Raw genomic sequence first — 13804 nt, 5'->3', positions numbered from 1 at the left:
TGTGCATTTGTGCCCAGAATGTTAACAGAATTGTTTACAACATCTCCAAACTGCAAACAATCTTAATATCTAATAGCAGAACAGATAAACTGCAGGATATTCATATAATGGAATGCACAGTAATGGAAATGAACACCAGGTACTTACAACACGGATGAAATCTTACAAACCTAAAATTAAGTGAAAAAAGACACAAAAGAATATCTACTCCTTGAGTCCATTTATATAAAATTCAAAAAGCCAAAACTAACCAATCATGTTAGAAGGATAGTAGTTAGCTTTAGGGAGGAGACTGATGACAGGGAGAGGCATGAGGAGGGGCTTTCAGAATACTGTTCCTTGTTCTATTCTTGACCAGTATAGTAGTCATATGGGTACTCACTTTGTGATAACTCAATGAACTGTGCAATGTTGATTTGTATACTTTTGTGTATTTGTGCTACATACTTAAAAAAACAACCCTCACAAATTTGCTTACAAAAAGGCAAAAAGAAAAGGGAAACTAAATAAGATAAAAGGAAATTTCCTATTATGGTTACAATGATATTTAATTACTTTTATACATGATATAGTTTTATTCATTTAAATCAGTCACTATTAAATGAAATGAAGGGTATGTTAACAGAAAGTATTTGAATTTTAGAACTATTTCACAAATGATAAAACTTAACATTCATAATAAGAAAAGAATAAAGTTACTATAAAAAGTGATAATCAATTTTCCCCCCCAAATTTTAATCATAAATTCCATTCAATTTACTCTGTTACATGTGAAATAACATCTGTATTTGGTGGACATATCTGTAAAGAGCCAAGCAAAATATTTAGTTGTTATTTATTTAAAATATCTTTTTACTGATTTCAGAGAGAGGAAGGGAGAGGGAGAGAGAGAGAAACATCAATGATGAGAGAGAGTCACTGACTGTCTGCCTCCTGCACGCCCCCGAGTGGGGATCAAGCCCGCAACCTGGGCATGTGCCCTGACCGGGAATCGAACTGCGATCTCCTGGATCCTAGACTGATGCTTAACCGCTGAGCCATGCCTGGCCAGGCCATAGTTGTTGTTTTTTTTTTTAAAAGATTATAGCAATGGTTAAGAGTATGAACTCAGAATTCACACTACCTAGAGTAGAACCTTGTTTTTACTATTTTACTACATGTGTGACCCTCACTTTGTCTGTTTTCTCATCTTGGAAATGTGAATAATAATAGTACCTACTCTCATAAAGTTGTTGTGAGGATTAAATGAGATAACCTAAGTAAATCAATTAGAAGAGCAACTGGTCCATGGTAAAAGCTCAAGTGCTAGATACTGATTTTGAAAATTTTTTAAATGGCTTCTTCACAATTCTATTCTATTTTTGATTATAAATAAAATAAGACTTAATTAACAACAAAATAAGTTCTATGTATTCTAGTATCTTTGCTCAATTACGGATGAAGATAAAGAAAATATGATCCGTTTATACAGGAAAGACTTGTTTAAGGTAGGGGAGCTAAGTAAGAAGGAATTCTGAAGGATAAGGACCCATGCATGCAGGGAGGAGAAATACTGTGGGTCGGGTAAGTCCACAGTAAATGTACCCAGGGTTTTTTATTACTTCTAACTCTTTAGATTTGCTCTGAGGTAATGGGAAATATTCTACACACTTTCCAAGAGAGCTATATTCTATAAATGTAGTTGTTTATAGTACTATGTGAATAAAGCATGTTTCTTCTCAGGTTCACACACACACACCAATTAAGTTCTTTATTATTAGGCAATGGCTTTATATATATAGTCCATTTGGGAGATAACTGGTAACATTTATGAAGAAATCATAAAGTAATTTATCTAGCATATGGGAAGTACAGTATTTGGAACAGTCACTTAATCTCAGTAAGAATTTTTAATATCTACTTTTCATTCATTTTCTTTTATCTCTAACTTTTTGCAAATATAGAAAAGTTTAAAAATTTACTTAAATATTCATACTGCTACCATATGGATTTTACCTTTTAGACTAGAGAATTCTCGAAGATAATCAAATATAAGTCCTTTATAAATTGCTTCAATTCACTAAAATTTTGACATTTTAATCTTCTATCATTAACTAAATTTACATTTTACTTTTATAAAGCTAGTTTACTTTTTGGTTTTGAAACAACTAGAAAAAATCTACTAATATAATTTAGGGGTTTCTGCTTGTGGCTTGTTGAACTTCTTAGATTGTTGGTTTTATAGTTTTCATCAAATTTGGAAAATTTTTGGCCATTCTTTACTCAAATATTGTTTTGCTGTTCCTTTCACAACCAAACCACTCAACCCATGAAAGTCATGCAGTGTAAGTGGAAAATAAAGTTTTGTTTTTATGGCAAAAATTTTAAAAGATCTTGGGGTTGTTTGTTGACACAGCATAAGCTCTAACTTGAATGACGTGCTTTCTGACCTAATGGTTCAGGTAGGGTGAGGAACTATTTCCCTTGCTCCAGGTAGAAAAGGTTACCATCTCTTTGAACTTTACCTAAACTCTAGAATGGTGGCCACCTCTAGTAACTTAATTACAAGATCAAAACTTGTTCTTGACTCTCCTAGAATTCAGTCTAAATTCATTATGAAATTTATTTCTCAATGATTCACTAGTTATTAGCTTGATTGCTACACCACAAAATCCATCTTTAACATTTAATACCAATTTGAGTTCTCTTAAAATATTACTGTTATATTCAGGGGTAGACTGTTATCCCAAATGAGAGAGAAAAAGAAATGGCAGGATGGCAAGCTGTTGGATTATACTACCTTTTATTTCGTCATTATATCTAGCCAGTAATAATTTAAAATGTTCCCAAGAACTCCTCTTCCTCCTAAGAAATTGATTTATTTGAATGTCATATTTATCTATTCTTGGGAGTAATGTGCAGAAGACTGCCTGAGGGCAGTGTGGCTCTGGAAGGGTTTGCTGCCTCTTACTTCTCAGTGTAAATGACGATGGAGATACAGTACAAGATGGTAACCATATTTTGCTCTCTCCTCGATACAACAGAAAGAATAAAAAACCCTACAGATAAAATTTCAGAGAATCAGTAAAGTGATCCTGTGATTTGACAGAAAGTCCTTATGTTTTATATGTAAATGTCTGGTAATTTATATGACTTGTATAAAATTAATAATGTAAACCATACTACTTTTATGATTACATTGCTAAACACTAATGTGACTTTTGAAGATAGAAATCCATATACTTCCTTACCTGGGATTGGAACAAGGTACTCTTTGAGTGTTCACATTATCACATAAGGGCTCTCCACCATGGTAGATACCTGTTCGAACATAGATCTAAAAGAAAGAAAAAAAATGTGTGGGTGTGTATATATAAAATACATACACACATACGCATACAGGGTGGGGCAAAAGTAGGTTTACAGCTGTTTGCATGGGAAATAATATAGTAGTTAATAAATAAGAATAAATTCTGTTTTGTGTACTCAAAACTGTACACCTACTTTTGCCTCACACTGTACATACTAGACAGAACCAATATTAACAATATCAAAATAGCATAACTGATATGAATGAGAGAATTCACTAGAAGTTTCTGTTCAGATGTAGCTTTTCAGTTCTCCTTTTCTTCACATATACAGTAAGTTAACACTGATGCAGATTATTCATCAAAATTTGTTTTCAGGGGAACATCAGACTAATAAAAATCAATATAGGCCCACCTTCAGTACAGGTATGGAATTCAGAGTTTTTGATATTTTAAAAAGATAAATTGGTACATATACTAAACATTGCATAATACTATGAGAACTTAGAACGCCCATAAATATATTAATATTTTTGCAACAAAACACACAAATATTTATATTAGTGGGATAGATAAACATACAAAAAAACCTCACTTCAGGTTGGGCCAGGTTTTGCTGTGAAACAAATTCTATAAAATTTTTGGGTTTTTTGCCCAGCCAGTGTGGCTAAGTGGTTGAGCATCAACCTATGATCCAAGAGATCCTGGTTTGATTCCTGCCTGGCCAGGGCCCAGGCCCAGGTTTCAGGCTCCATCCCCAGTAGGGGGGGTGCAGGAGGCAGCCGAATCAATGACTCATCATCAATGTTTCTCTCTCTCTCCCTCTCCCTCTCCCTTCCTCTCTCTGAAACCAATAAAAACATATTTATTTATTTATTTAATAAAAACTTGTTAAAAATTTTTTTGGTTTTAAGAGCTTAGAATTATGAACACTAGAACTATTAGAATATTAGAATTAGGGATATTAGAATGACAGACAAAGGACCATAAGCTGTGTAAAAGCTGAGGTAGATGGTGGCTTTCCAGCCATCGGAAAACACATTGCAATGGACAGATCATTATTTAGCTCTCGAAAAATGTTTATATAAAATAATTTAATAAGCATCAACATGACTTTACCTTGTCAATGTCTCGAATATTTACATTTACATAGGTTGCACAAAGAATTTTTATTCTGAGTGAACTATTTACAACCCAAAGGGATTTTGTAGAAGTCTCTCCATTCATATATGGTGTCGCTGTGGAGATGCGTCTGGAATAAGATGGCATCGTAAAACAGTCCATTGGCAGTTGCGAATAAAGGCTTTCTTTAGCCATCAGCATCAAATTGGGCATCCTCCCAAGCATTATACAGCTTCTTATATACTGTGAAAGATTAAGGGAGATGGGGAGAAGCCATTTTTTATGAGGTTTTTCATTTTAAAAGCAACATGTAAGAGTACTATGAGAGAATTTACATACTAATCTGCAAAGGTGATAAAAAAAATCAAACATTATAGACAACATTTCTTAGCAGTTGCTTTACTTAACATTTAAAGTACTAATATTTGAGAGTTAGGTTACAGCACAGGATCAACCAAGCCCCTATTGGAATATCAATTGTATAAAAGGAAAAAAAAAAGAGGTCAGCTTTCGACACTATATTTCTATCCTTAACTGTAAGATCCACCCCCCCCCCCAAAAAAAAACAAGGATCAGAGGATACTCATTATGAAAACACTGCACTTGTTAAAGGAAAAGCAACATCATTTAGTAAGCTTCTATCATCCTATCTATTAAGTCATACTGATGTCCAATCCAAGGGTAGCTGCCCCCTTGTTCTTCTGTCACAATATTTCTTGAGAAACATTTGTTTTGCTAAAAGGTAAAACAAAACAAAAACCACAAAGGGGAGGCTGATAAAAATACAGGAAGTATTTAAAAAACATGTTAAAACACATTGGTTTGATTTGTGAAGTGGTAGTTAGGACAGAAATTTCTAATAGAAATGCTACTGTGTAAATATTATAATGGCCTATTTTCTTACCCATAAGTCCACTAGACCGTAAGCAACCTGAAGGCCAGAACCATGTCTTGCTTCACATTGTAAATGAGTACTTAGCATATACTTGGTACAAGTACAGTTGCTTCTTATAGGTATTTATTTAATGAACAGAAATAGAGAGTAGGGTAATATTAATAGTATATCTTAATTAACAGTAAATCATAGATTTTTTGAAATGTTTAATTACTGCTAGTGGCATTGCTTGGGAGGAGATAAAATACTCCATATTTTGGGGTTAGTGTAACTGCCATGTTTTTATGGTTGTTTGTCTTTTTTTGACAAGGGGCACATTTACGTTACTGCTTACATTGCATATTCAAACAAACCCCTTAAAAAAAAAAAAAAGGCTGGCACATGAAAAGCCTTCTGTGCAAGTTCCATATTGTTTAAAATTCCCATTGCCTAATAGAAGTATTCCACTGTAGAACTGGAGCTATCTAGAAAAGCACATGATGCATTTTTTGCATGCAGAATACCTGAAACATTGTACTTACCTTATAGCACAATTAAACAGTCACCAAATCAAATGTTTGTATCTGAATAATGATATAACTATTGTTACAATTGTAAAAATGTTAATCAGCGTATCCACATATATAGTCAGATCCCCAAATATTAATTACATAAAATTTAAAGGAAGAATAGCATCTGTTATTTCAAATTAAATTTGTCATCAATCTCTCAAATTAAATTATCATATAAAACTAAACTTATGAATATTATTTAATAATATTAATGATTTTTCAAAAAGTATATTCTAAAATGTAGACACTAGTCCCCAATGTGATTACTTTTTTAAATTTAAAATTAATATTTTCAAAACTTGTTACTCACCTTATATTGACTCAGAGGATATTTTTCTAAGAAGTATTCATCACATCCACACACTTTTAAAATATATTTGCCCTGATATTCTAAAACACAGAGTTTTAATTGTTCAGATGATAGCAACATACTTCGCGTTTTTTTCCTGATTGCTTCAGCAATTACTTGTTCTGGCACACAGTCATGGTTGATTTTCAAAGTATACTTCTGCTTGTCATTATTTGGAGAAACTATTACCCAAATCACCACTATTATTTGCCCTGTAACAGGAAAACATTATTAGATGCAATCACCATATATACTTCATTTTTCAAGAGAAAAACTTCAAAAAGCATGCACTACCATTACTCTAACAATAATCATAAATGACTTACAATCTAACTAATACAGGTAAATCTTCAAATCTAATAGTGCTGCCAAGCCATGTCCAAATCTCATGTTTTATGGCAAGTATGCAAAACTGTGACTGGTAGGTCACAAGTGCCTGAGACCAAGATAATTCTATTTTAAACTACATGGCATATTCATGGATACAGCTCTGTGAAGAGTGACTCATGACAACAGACCAAAGGTTCAAAAGTGGAAGTTTTTGGTGACTCTGGGAAGGAATCATGGAGACTTAAAGAAAGATGCTAAATCAGAATGAGAGAAAAGATAGGGGAGGAAGGAGAACAAGATGGATTTTCTTATTTTTCTCCTTTTAAGATCAACTAAGATGGGACAAAAAGAAAAGATAAAATGGAAAGATTAAAACTGGTCTGGGTATTCACAGTACAATTTTTCCTACTATCTTTTTTTTAAGCAATTCCCTCCTTTATTTTTTTAATCCTCACCTGAGGATATTTTTTTCCATTGCTTTTCAGAAAGAGAGGAAGGGAGGGAGGGAGAGAAACACTGACATTGTTGGAATTTTTTCACAAAGATTGGGTAAAAACGAAAGAGTGGTCCATTTTAAAAGGTATGCTAGAGTAGAAAAGAACTTCAAATAAAGATGTTATATTATATTGAATTAAACTACTTTGAGTGATGTGGGTGAAACAGTAATAAGATGTCAACTTATTTTACTAACAGAACTTTATATTTAACAGTGTGTGAGAGTTAACCCATTCTATAGCTTCAAATTAAAACCCTCACTTTGGCCCCAGCAGGTTTTGCTCAGTGGATAGAGCACTGGCCCATGGACTGAAGGGTCCTGGGTTCAGTTCCAGCCAAGGGCACGTTCCTCGGTTGCAGGCTCGACCCCTAGTTGGGGTGTATACCAGAAGGCAACCTATCAATGTTTCTTTCTCTTCCTCTCTCTCTCCAAAAAATCAAATCATTTCCTCAGGTGAGAATTAAAAACAAAAAAAACCAAAATACTTTGTTATCTTGAGAAATACAGATATTCATTTAAAAAAACAATACAGTTTATATATTTTCATGTTCATTTAATTCTAGAAATTGCCTGGCCGGGCATGGCTCAGTGGTTAAGCGTCAACCTAGGATCCAGGCGATCAGGGTTCGATTCCCGGTCAGGGCACATCCCCGGGTTGTGGGCTCGATAAATGACTCTCGCATCATTGATGTTTCTATCTCTCTCTCTCCCTCTCCTTTCCTCTCTGAAATCAATAAAGATATATTTAAAAAATAATAATAATAATAATTCTAGAAATTGATATATTAAATGTCAAAAGTCAACTTCATTATAATCAGATTTAATTACTGCATTTAACATTAAGATTACAAAATTTATTTTTTCTTTGACTATGATATATAACAAGATTATGTAAAGTTTTTCTAAAATTTCATAAAATGTTTTTATTTATACTTGTTTTTATATGCAAAAAGACAATCAGCTATAATTCTAGAGCAGTGAATTTCAAACTCAAAGTTCTTTAGTTTTATTCTGAGATAAACAATCAGCACCATATGCACACAATTCATTCCATTAATAAATAAATACTATTGTACATAAGTTGTGCATGTGGCACTCAACTATATCTTGTCAGTATAAGCAGTATCTGGCTTCAAGAAGCTTATTATCTAACTGGGATAAAAAAAGACTGTTTAAAATACAGACACAGATAGAAGTTTTCACTACAGTAACCAGTTATGGTAGACTGCAAATTTTCTTACCTTTGTCTAATTTATTATATATGTGCTTTGGCAGTTCTGGTGAAGATTCTACATTTGGAGGATAGACATACATTGCTCTACTGTGAGGAGAATTAAGATCCCTAAGATCCACAGCTTCTTTACAAACATTCAGAATATTTCTTCGGAAGTCCTGTACTTCTGGATCTTTAACCATGTCAAATTCACACACTGGCATGCCGATAGCAAAGCCTTAAAAAATTATGTAAAGAATATAATATTCTATTAAATACACAGTATAAACATGTTTCTTACAAATAGAAAACTTGGTAGATTTGGAAGATCACAAGAGAGTAAAGAAGTTTCTCTGGGTTTAAAAAATGTTTGATGAATACATATAGTAAGAGTTGACAAGGACTGAAATACTTTTAATAAAACATATATTTAGCAATCTGGAGCAAAGGCAGCAAACATTATCCATATCAATTATTTTTTAAAGAATAATAAAACAAAACTGGGATATAACAAATCTAAGTCAACCATACAAATGAACTTTATAGAATTATACCAAGGTGTTAAAAATAGTTCCTTTGCCCAAAAGTCAAAAAATACTTTAGATTTGCAATGATTTGTATTTCAAAATCTAATTACTTAAGATTACAAAGGTAATTAACTGGTTGAGTCAGAAAAATTTCAGTAAGGAGAAAATAAAGTTTCACAGTTATTTGCATTTAGAATAGGATGACAATAACATTTAGTCAAAAATTATATCCTACCAATTTCTCGATTGAGGATCTTTTCTTCACGATTGCCTACTGGCTCAATTACTTTCAAAAAGGGTTGAAAGAGTCGAAGGTCACAAAGTCGTCTTGTTTCATCAAAAAATTCTTCCCTTTCTGCTTCTTGGGTAACACTTACAAAAATGTAAGAAGATTCATCTTGAAGAAGTTGATGGAGAGGGTACTTTCTTGCTTCTTTAAACAGTTCATGCTTTATAGTAACTAATGTAGCCTCACGGAGGCATTCTAAAGTCACTATCATTCCATTTGGTAGTAAACATTCTACTAGGATTCTTGGGGGCATCAAGTGGATGCCCCACAGTTCACCTGATGATGGTCTTGGAGGCATTGTTCTGATCCTTTACAGGTTTTACATATAAAACTACTTTAAGGAATTAGATGTGTGGCTCTCCCAAAGCAGAAATCTAAACCAAAGAGGAAAACACATGTTAAAAGAGAAACAACTACAGAAGAACAGATTTATGGCATTATTAAACGTCAAACCTCATTTTCCATAGTTTGAATTAATTAGGACAAGTAATAATAATTCACCTTAAATATTTTGATGGAGACTGTTGCTCCAATTTATGCTGAAAGAACTGACTGCAACGCAGAAATTAGAAAAATCACTTGTATTTAATTATATTTAATAAGTCATTTAATAAAAAAACATTTTATTTGAATGAACTTTTAACATTCAGGTTTTATCAAGACATAGCTGGGGTTATGGGAAGAATGAACATTAATCTGTAATTGAAACCAAAATTTCCATCGCATATCACCTCTATCATTCCCTTCTATTTTACTGAGCAGAATCTGGGCTGGAAAGGATCCTTTATCATGGGCCAACTGCTCTCATTTTAAAGATCAGTAAAGCAAAAGCTAGAGAAGTCAAGTCTTTTCCCTTTTCTCCCCAACCTCCACCCTGTAGTAATGAGAAATTACATGGCTTAATCTTTTTTTCTCTCTTGAATCAATCTTTGTAATTTCCTTTTGTGTACTGATTATTATCTAAGTGATATCTTGGATAAAACCATTCTGCTTTTAAATATGTTAGGTATATTGTCACTATAATATAAAGTATCATCTACACATAAAAGAGACCTATTGATTTTCTTTGTCAGTATAATGTTCCAAACAACTGTGTTAAACACTTATAATATTTAAAAAAATTAATTATTATTATGACTTGAAGCCCTAATTTTTTAGATGTCAACAATCTTGGGGGATCTTTTGGAAGATACAAAGCACAAGTTTATTTCTTATTGTTTATATTTATTTTTTCTTTTATTCAGTAAGCTAAACTTTGAAAGTATTAAAAAGGCAAAATGAGAGATATTGGGAAAATAAGAAATAAATAAAAGTTACACTAGAGTAATGAATTGAAAGGCCAGATAACTTACTGTATTCGATTACTCTACAGGTACTGTGGACAACAGCTACAAATGACATTTTGTTTATTCACTAAAAGTGTTAGGTGCTGGGATTGTGATGATGAATACGACACATGGCCCTTGCCCTCACAAGACAGAGTTAAGAGTGTGAAGATTATGTGTATGCTGAGTGTGGGGTAATTAAATTCAGATACAAAACAGAAAAAATGCTTTTATGGAGAAGTGCCCGATGCTGTAAAAGCTCATAGCTGCCACTCAGCTCAATGGAAGTTGGACTGGGAAGGCTTCCACAGGAGGTAACATAAAAACTGAAGTTTTTAAGGATAAGCAGGAATTGAGCAAACACAGTAAAAGGTGAGGAGCATGATGCATCTAATCCAGAAATCTGCTATCTCTGACTTCTCTATGTCATATCTATCAACATTTAAGCCATCAACAAATTCCTTTAATTCAATCTCCTGAATCTGCCTACACTTTCACTATCACTTTTAGTACTTTAGGTCAGGACACTAATATTTCTTGTCTGGACCACTGCAAAGGCCTAAATGGCCTTCCTGCATGTAGGTTTGCTCCCTACAACGCATCTTTCACCTCACAACCAGTGTGGCCTAGAGAGAGCAATAGGGCCTACTTTGAGCAGCCATTTCTGCTGTACCAATTTTCAGTTGCAAACAAGTGCTTATCGTATGCTTCAGAGTTTTAATAAATAAGAGAGGTGAGGAGTAGAAATAGCAGAAATTTCAAGCCTTAACGCTTGCCTCTGGAAATATACAAATTAAAGGACAATTCAAGAATACAAAATTATTTTTTGATAGTTAAAAATATTTTTCTTTGAATTTATAAGAGACCCACTAAAGTTATGGGATTTAAAATATAGTTCTCCTGTTTCCTATATTTTTAAAAGAAAACTCATTGACTAGTAAAAAAACCAGATGGATCTGTGTGTATAATTTTAGAAGTGACTCAGTCTAAGCTTTTTAAAACATACAAAAAATTTAAAGAATGCAAGGGATAATGCCAAATGACTTCTTTTAAATGATGATCTGCCTGCACAAAAAAGTTCAAATAAAAACAAAACAAAACCACAAGCCACACCAAAACAGCAGCTGTGTTTATAGTTTTCTTTGTTGAATGGTGCTAACAGGTCTATTTTATGGAATCATGGGGGCAACTATTTTATAGAATAAATAACAACCCCCAGAACCTCATATGTTACCTAAGAATTAGCAAAAGAGAAGTCTAGTACAGTAGTCAGATCACTGATTTTAATCTTTATTATACTATCGTCTATTTATGGGCAATTAACAACTATGAAATGCTCAAGATGCACTCTTCTCACAGGAGAATAAATGGGATCACAGCCGTAAAGCACGTGGAGACCTGGAAGGCAGCACTGGTTGATACTACTGTAGTACTACACAGAAGAGAGAACACTTATCTGTCTTCTTATGCCAGGGCTTATTCCGTACAAACCATTATCTCAAAGTGCACATGAACAGAAGTGCAGAAAAGGCAAATGGAGCGAACATATACTATTTAGGATATAGAATGCACTTAGGAAGGCAGTAACCCATTTAGAGTAGGTACTGCCATTTTACAGACGAGGAACCAAAGGTCAGAGAAGTCAAGTTTCACCACCAGATATGGATTCTGAACCTACGTCTAGGTGATTTCAAACTATATGTTGCTATTTGGGCTTCAGCTGTGGCCAGGAAATACTCATTGGTGGTAAATAAGAGAATGGGCTCTAAAGTTACACTGGATGCAAATCCTGGCTGCCTTAATTAGTAGTTGTGTGGCCCTGAGAAGTCTGATTCATCTCACTGAACCTCATTCCCCCCTCTCATTGTTAAATTGGGTCATGGTATATACTTCATCAGATTGTTGTATTAGACAAAGTGATATATGAAAAATATGTAAGCAAAGAGATTTTCCCAGTAAGCACCCAATAAATGTGTTAAATATTACTATTAATAAACCTATAAAGTATACCTACATTATCTTTTCAGGCTGTTAGGAATTATGCAGTGCTATCTGTCTCCATCAACCCCAGGTTTTTGGAGAAATATCTGCTTGTGCTAGGCTCTAGGTTAAATAGGCTATGAAAACAAAGGTAAATAAGATGCTTTTCCTTCGATTGTCGAGGGACTCACAGTTTTTTGGGGAAGACAAAACAGAGGAACAACTTTAACAATGGAAAATTGTTATAAGACTGAACGTGAACTTTGAAAAAGTCACAAGAAATCTCCAATTGCCTAAGTGGGTTAGGGAAGGCATCAGTGAGGTAAAATTTCAGTAGAACATTGTAGAGTAGTAGGGATTTTGCAGAGAAGGGGTGGTGGCTTGAACATGGGAGAGCTAGGCGAGGAGGGTGTTTCAGATTGCCACGTGAGTATGTGTGCAAAGTCACAGACCATGAAAGGATGTAGTGTGCTACAGCAATACAAGTTGTTTTTTTATTACTTGAGTCTGAAGGGCATGGTAATAGGTAAGGTGTGCAAGGAAGGTATGGTGAGAGGTAGGCAGAGGCCACAAGGGTGGGCAGAGTCCACATGGAGAAGTTTGAATTTTACATAGTATACCCTAAGTAAAAGAGAGTCTCTAAAAAGTATTTTGAGCAAAAAAACCAACATGAAACTTTTTCATGATTTTAAAATTTAGGTTTCTTCAAAACTTGGCTTTCAGATAAACTAAACCAAGGTGTAAAAATACCTTCTCACTTCTCTGAATTTGGAGCAAAATTCCTAAAGTTAGTAAGTCAGAGCATATAACATTTTAAGTAAAAGGGCCTTTACACTATAGAAAATTAAATGTTAATCAAAAAGGCTCACTTATCCAAACTTAAGTGCATAATCTATTTATAAAGAAAAAGAACTCATTTGAAAATTAAAAATCACTATAAAATATTTAATTTCAAGTCTGCATTTTGGAGGTTTGGGGTCACAAAAATGTATACAAAAATAAAACACTTTAAGATTCAAGGAACACTCTACTGGGCTTTTGAGTTCAGGACTAAATGGGCTTTGCAGGACTAAATGTTCATATGCTGATAAATCACAACTCTTCAGGACTATTAAGAAATAAATAGGTTTCACTCATCCTAAATTTTTATACATCTACTGATAAGTTACTTCAATGGGGGCAATCCTGTTTTCTTAAGAGAGTATATGTAATTCACAATTTACCCTTTTCTTGAGGAGTCCTCATAAAACTGATTGCTTTGCTATACTAAAACACAACAGAGCAAAGCTCTTCAGTACTATGGAAGTCCGAGGCCCTAAAACCAACAACCCCAGGCTGGAGACAGTGCTTTTATAAAATGCTCCCACCCCTTTGTTTCCAGCAGCTGATGGCCATCCTCAGCGCTCGCCTGCCGGTGGCTGCAGCCTCCTTTTCTATTAT

At 33.8% G+C, this 13804-nt stretch overlaps 1 protein-coding gene across 1 annotated transcript in view; it reads right to left on the bottom strand.

Annotated features, from left to right (window-relative positions):
• Positions 1 to 13804, bottom strand: part of PIK3CA (phosphatidylinositol-4,5-bisphosphate 3-kinase catalytic subunit alpha) — a 61077-nt gene that overhangs the window by 19329 nt on the left and 27944 nt on the right. Inside the window, exons 2-6 of the mRNA XM_081137824.1 lie at positions 9006 to 9433; positions 8272 to 8481; positions 6166 to 6416; positions 4407 to 4652; positions 3231 to 3316 (exon numbers count right to left, since the gene is read on the bottom strand). Of these exons, the coding sequence (XP_080993950.1) occupies positions 3231 to 3316; positions 4407 to 4652; positions 6166 to 6416; positions 8272 to 8481; positions 9006 to 9357 (1145 nt within the window). The 5' untranslated portion in view covers positions 9358 to 9433. The remainder of the gene's footprint in view (positions 1 to 3230; positions 3317 to 4406; positions 4653 to 6165; positions 6417 to 8271; positions 8482 to 9005; positions 9434 to 13804) is intronic.

This window comes from Miniopterus schreibersii (genome assembly GCF_964146895.1).
Source record: "Miniopterus schreibersii genome assembly, chromosome: 5".
NCBI lineage: Eukaryota > Metazoa > Chordata > Mammalia > Chiroptera > Miniopteridae > Miniopterus > Miniopterus schreibersii.
This window is presented reverse-complemented; position numbering and strand designations above follow the sequence as displayed.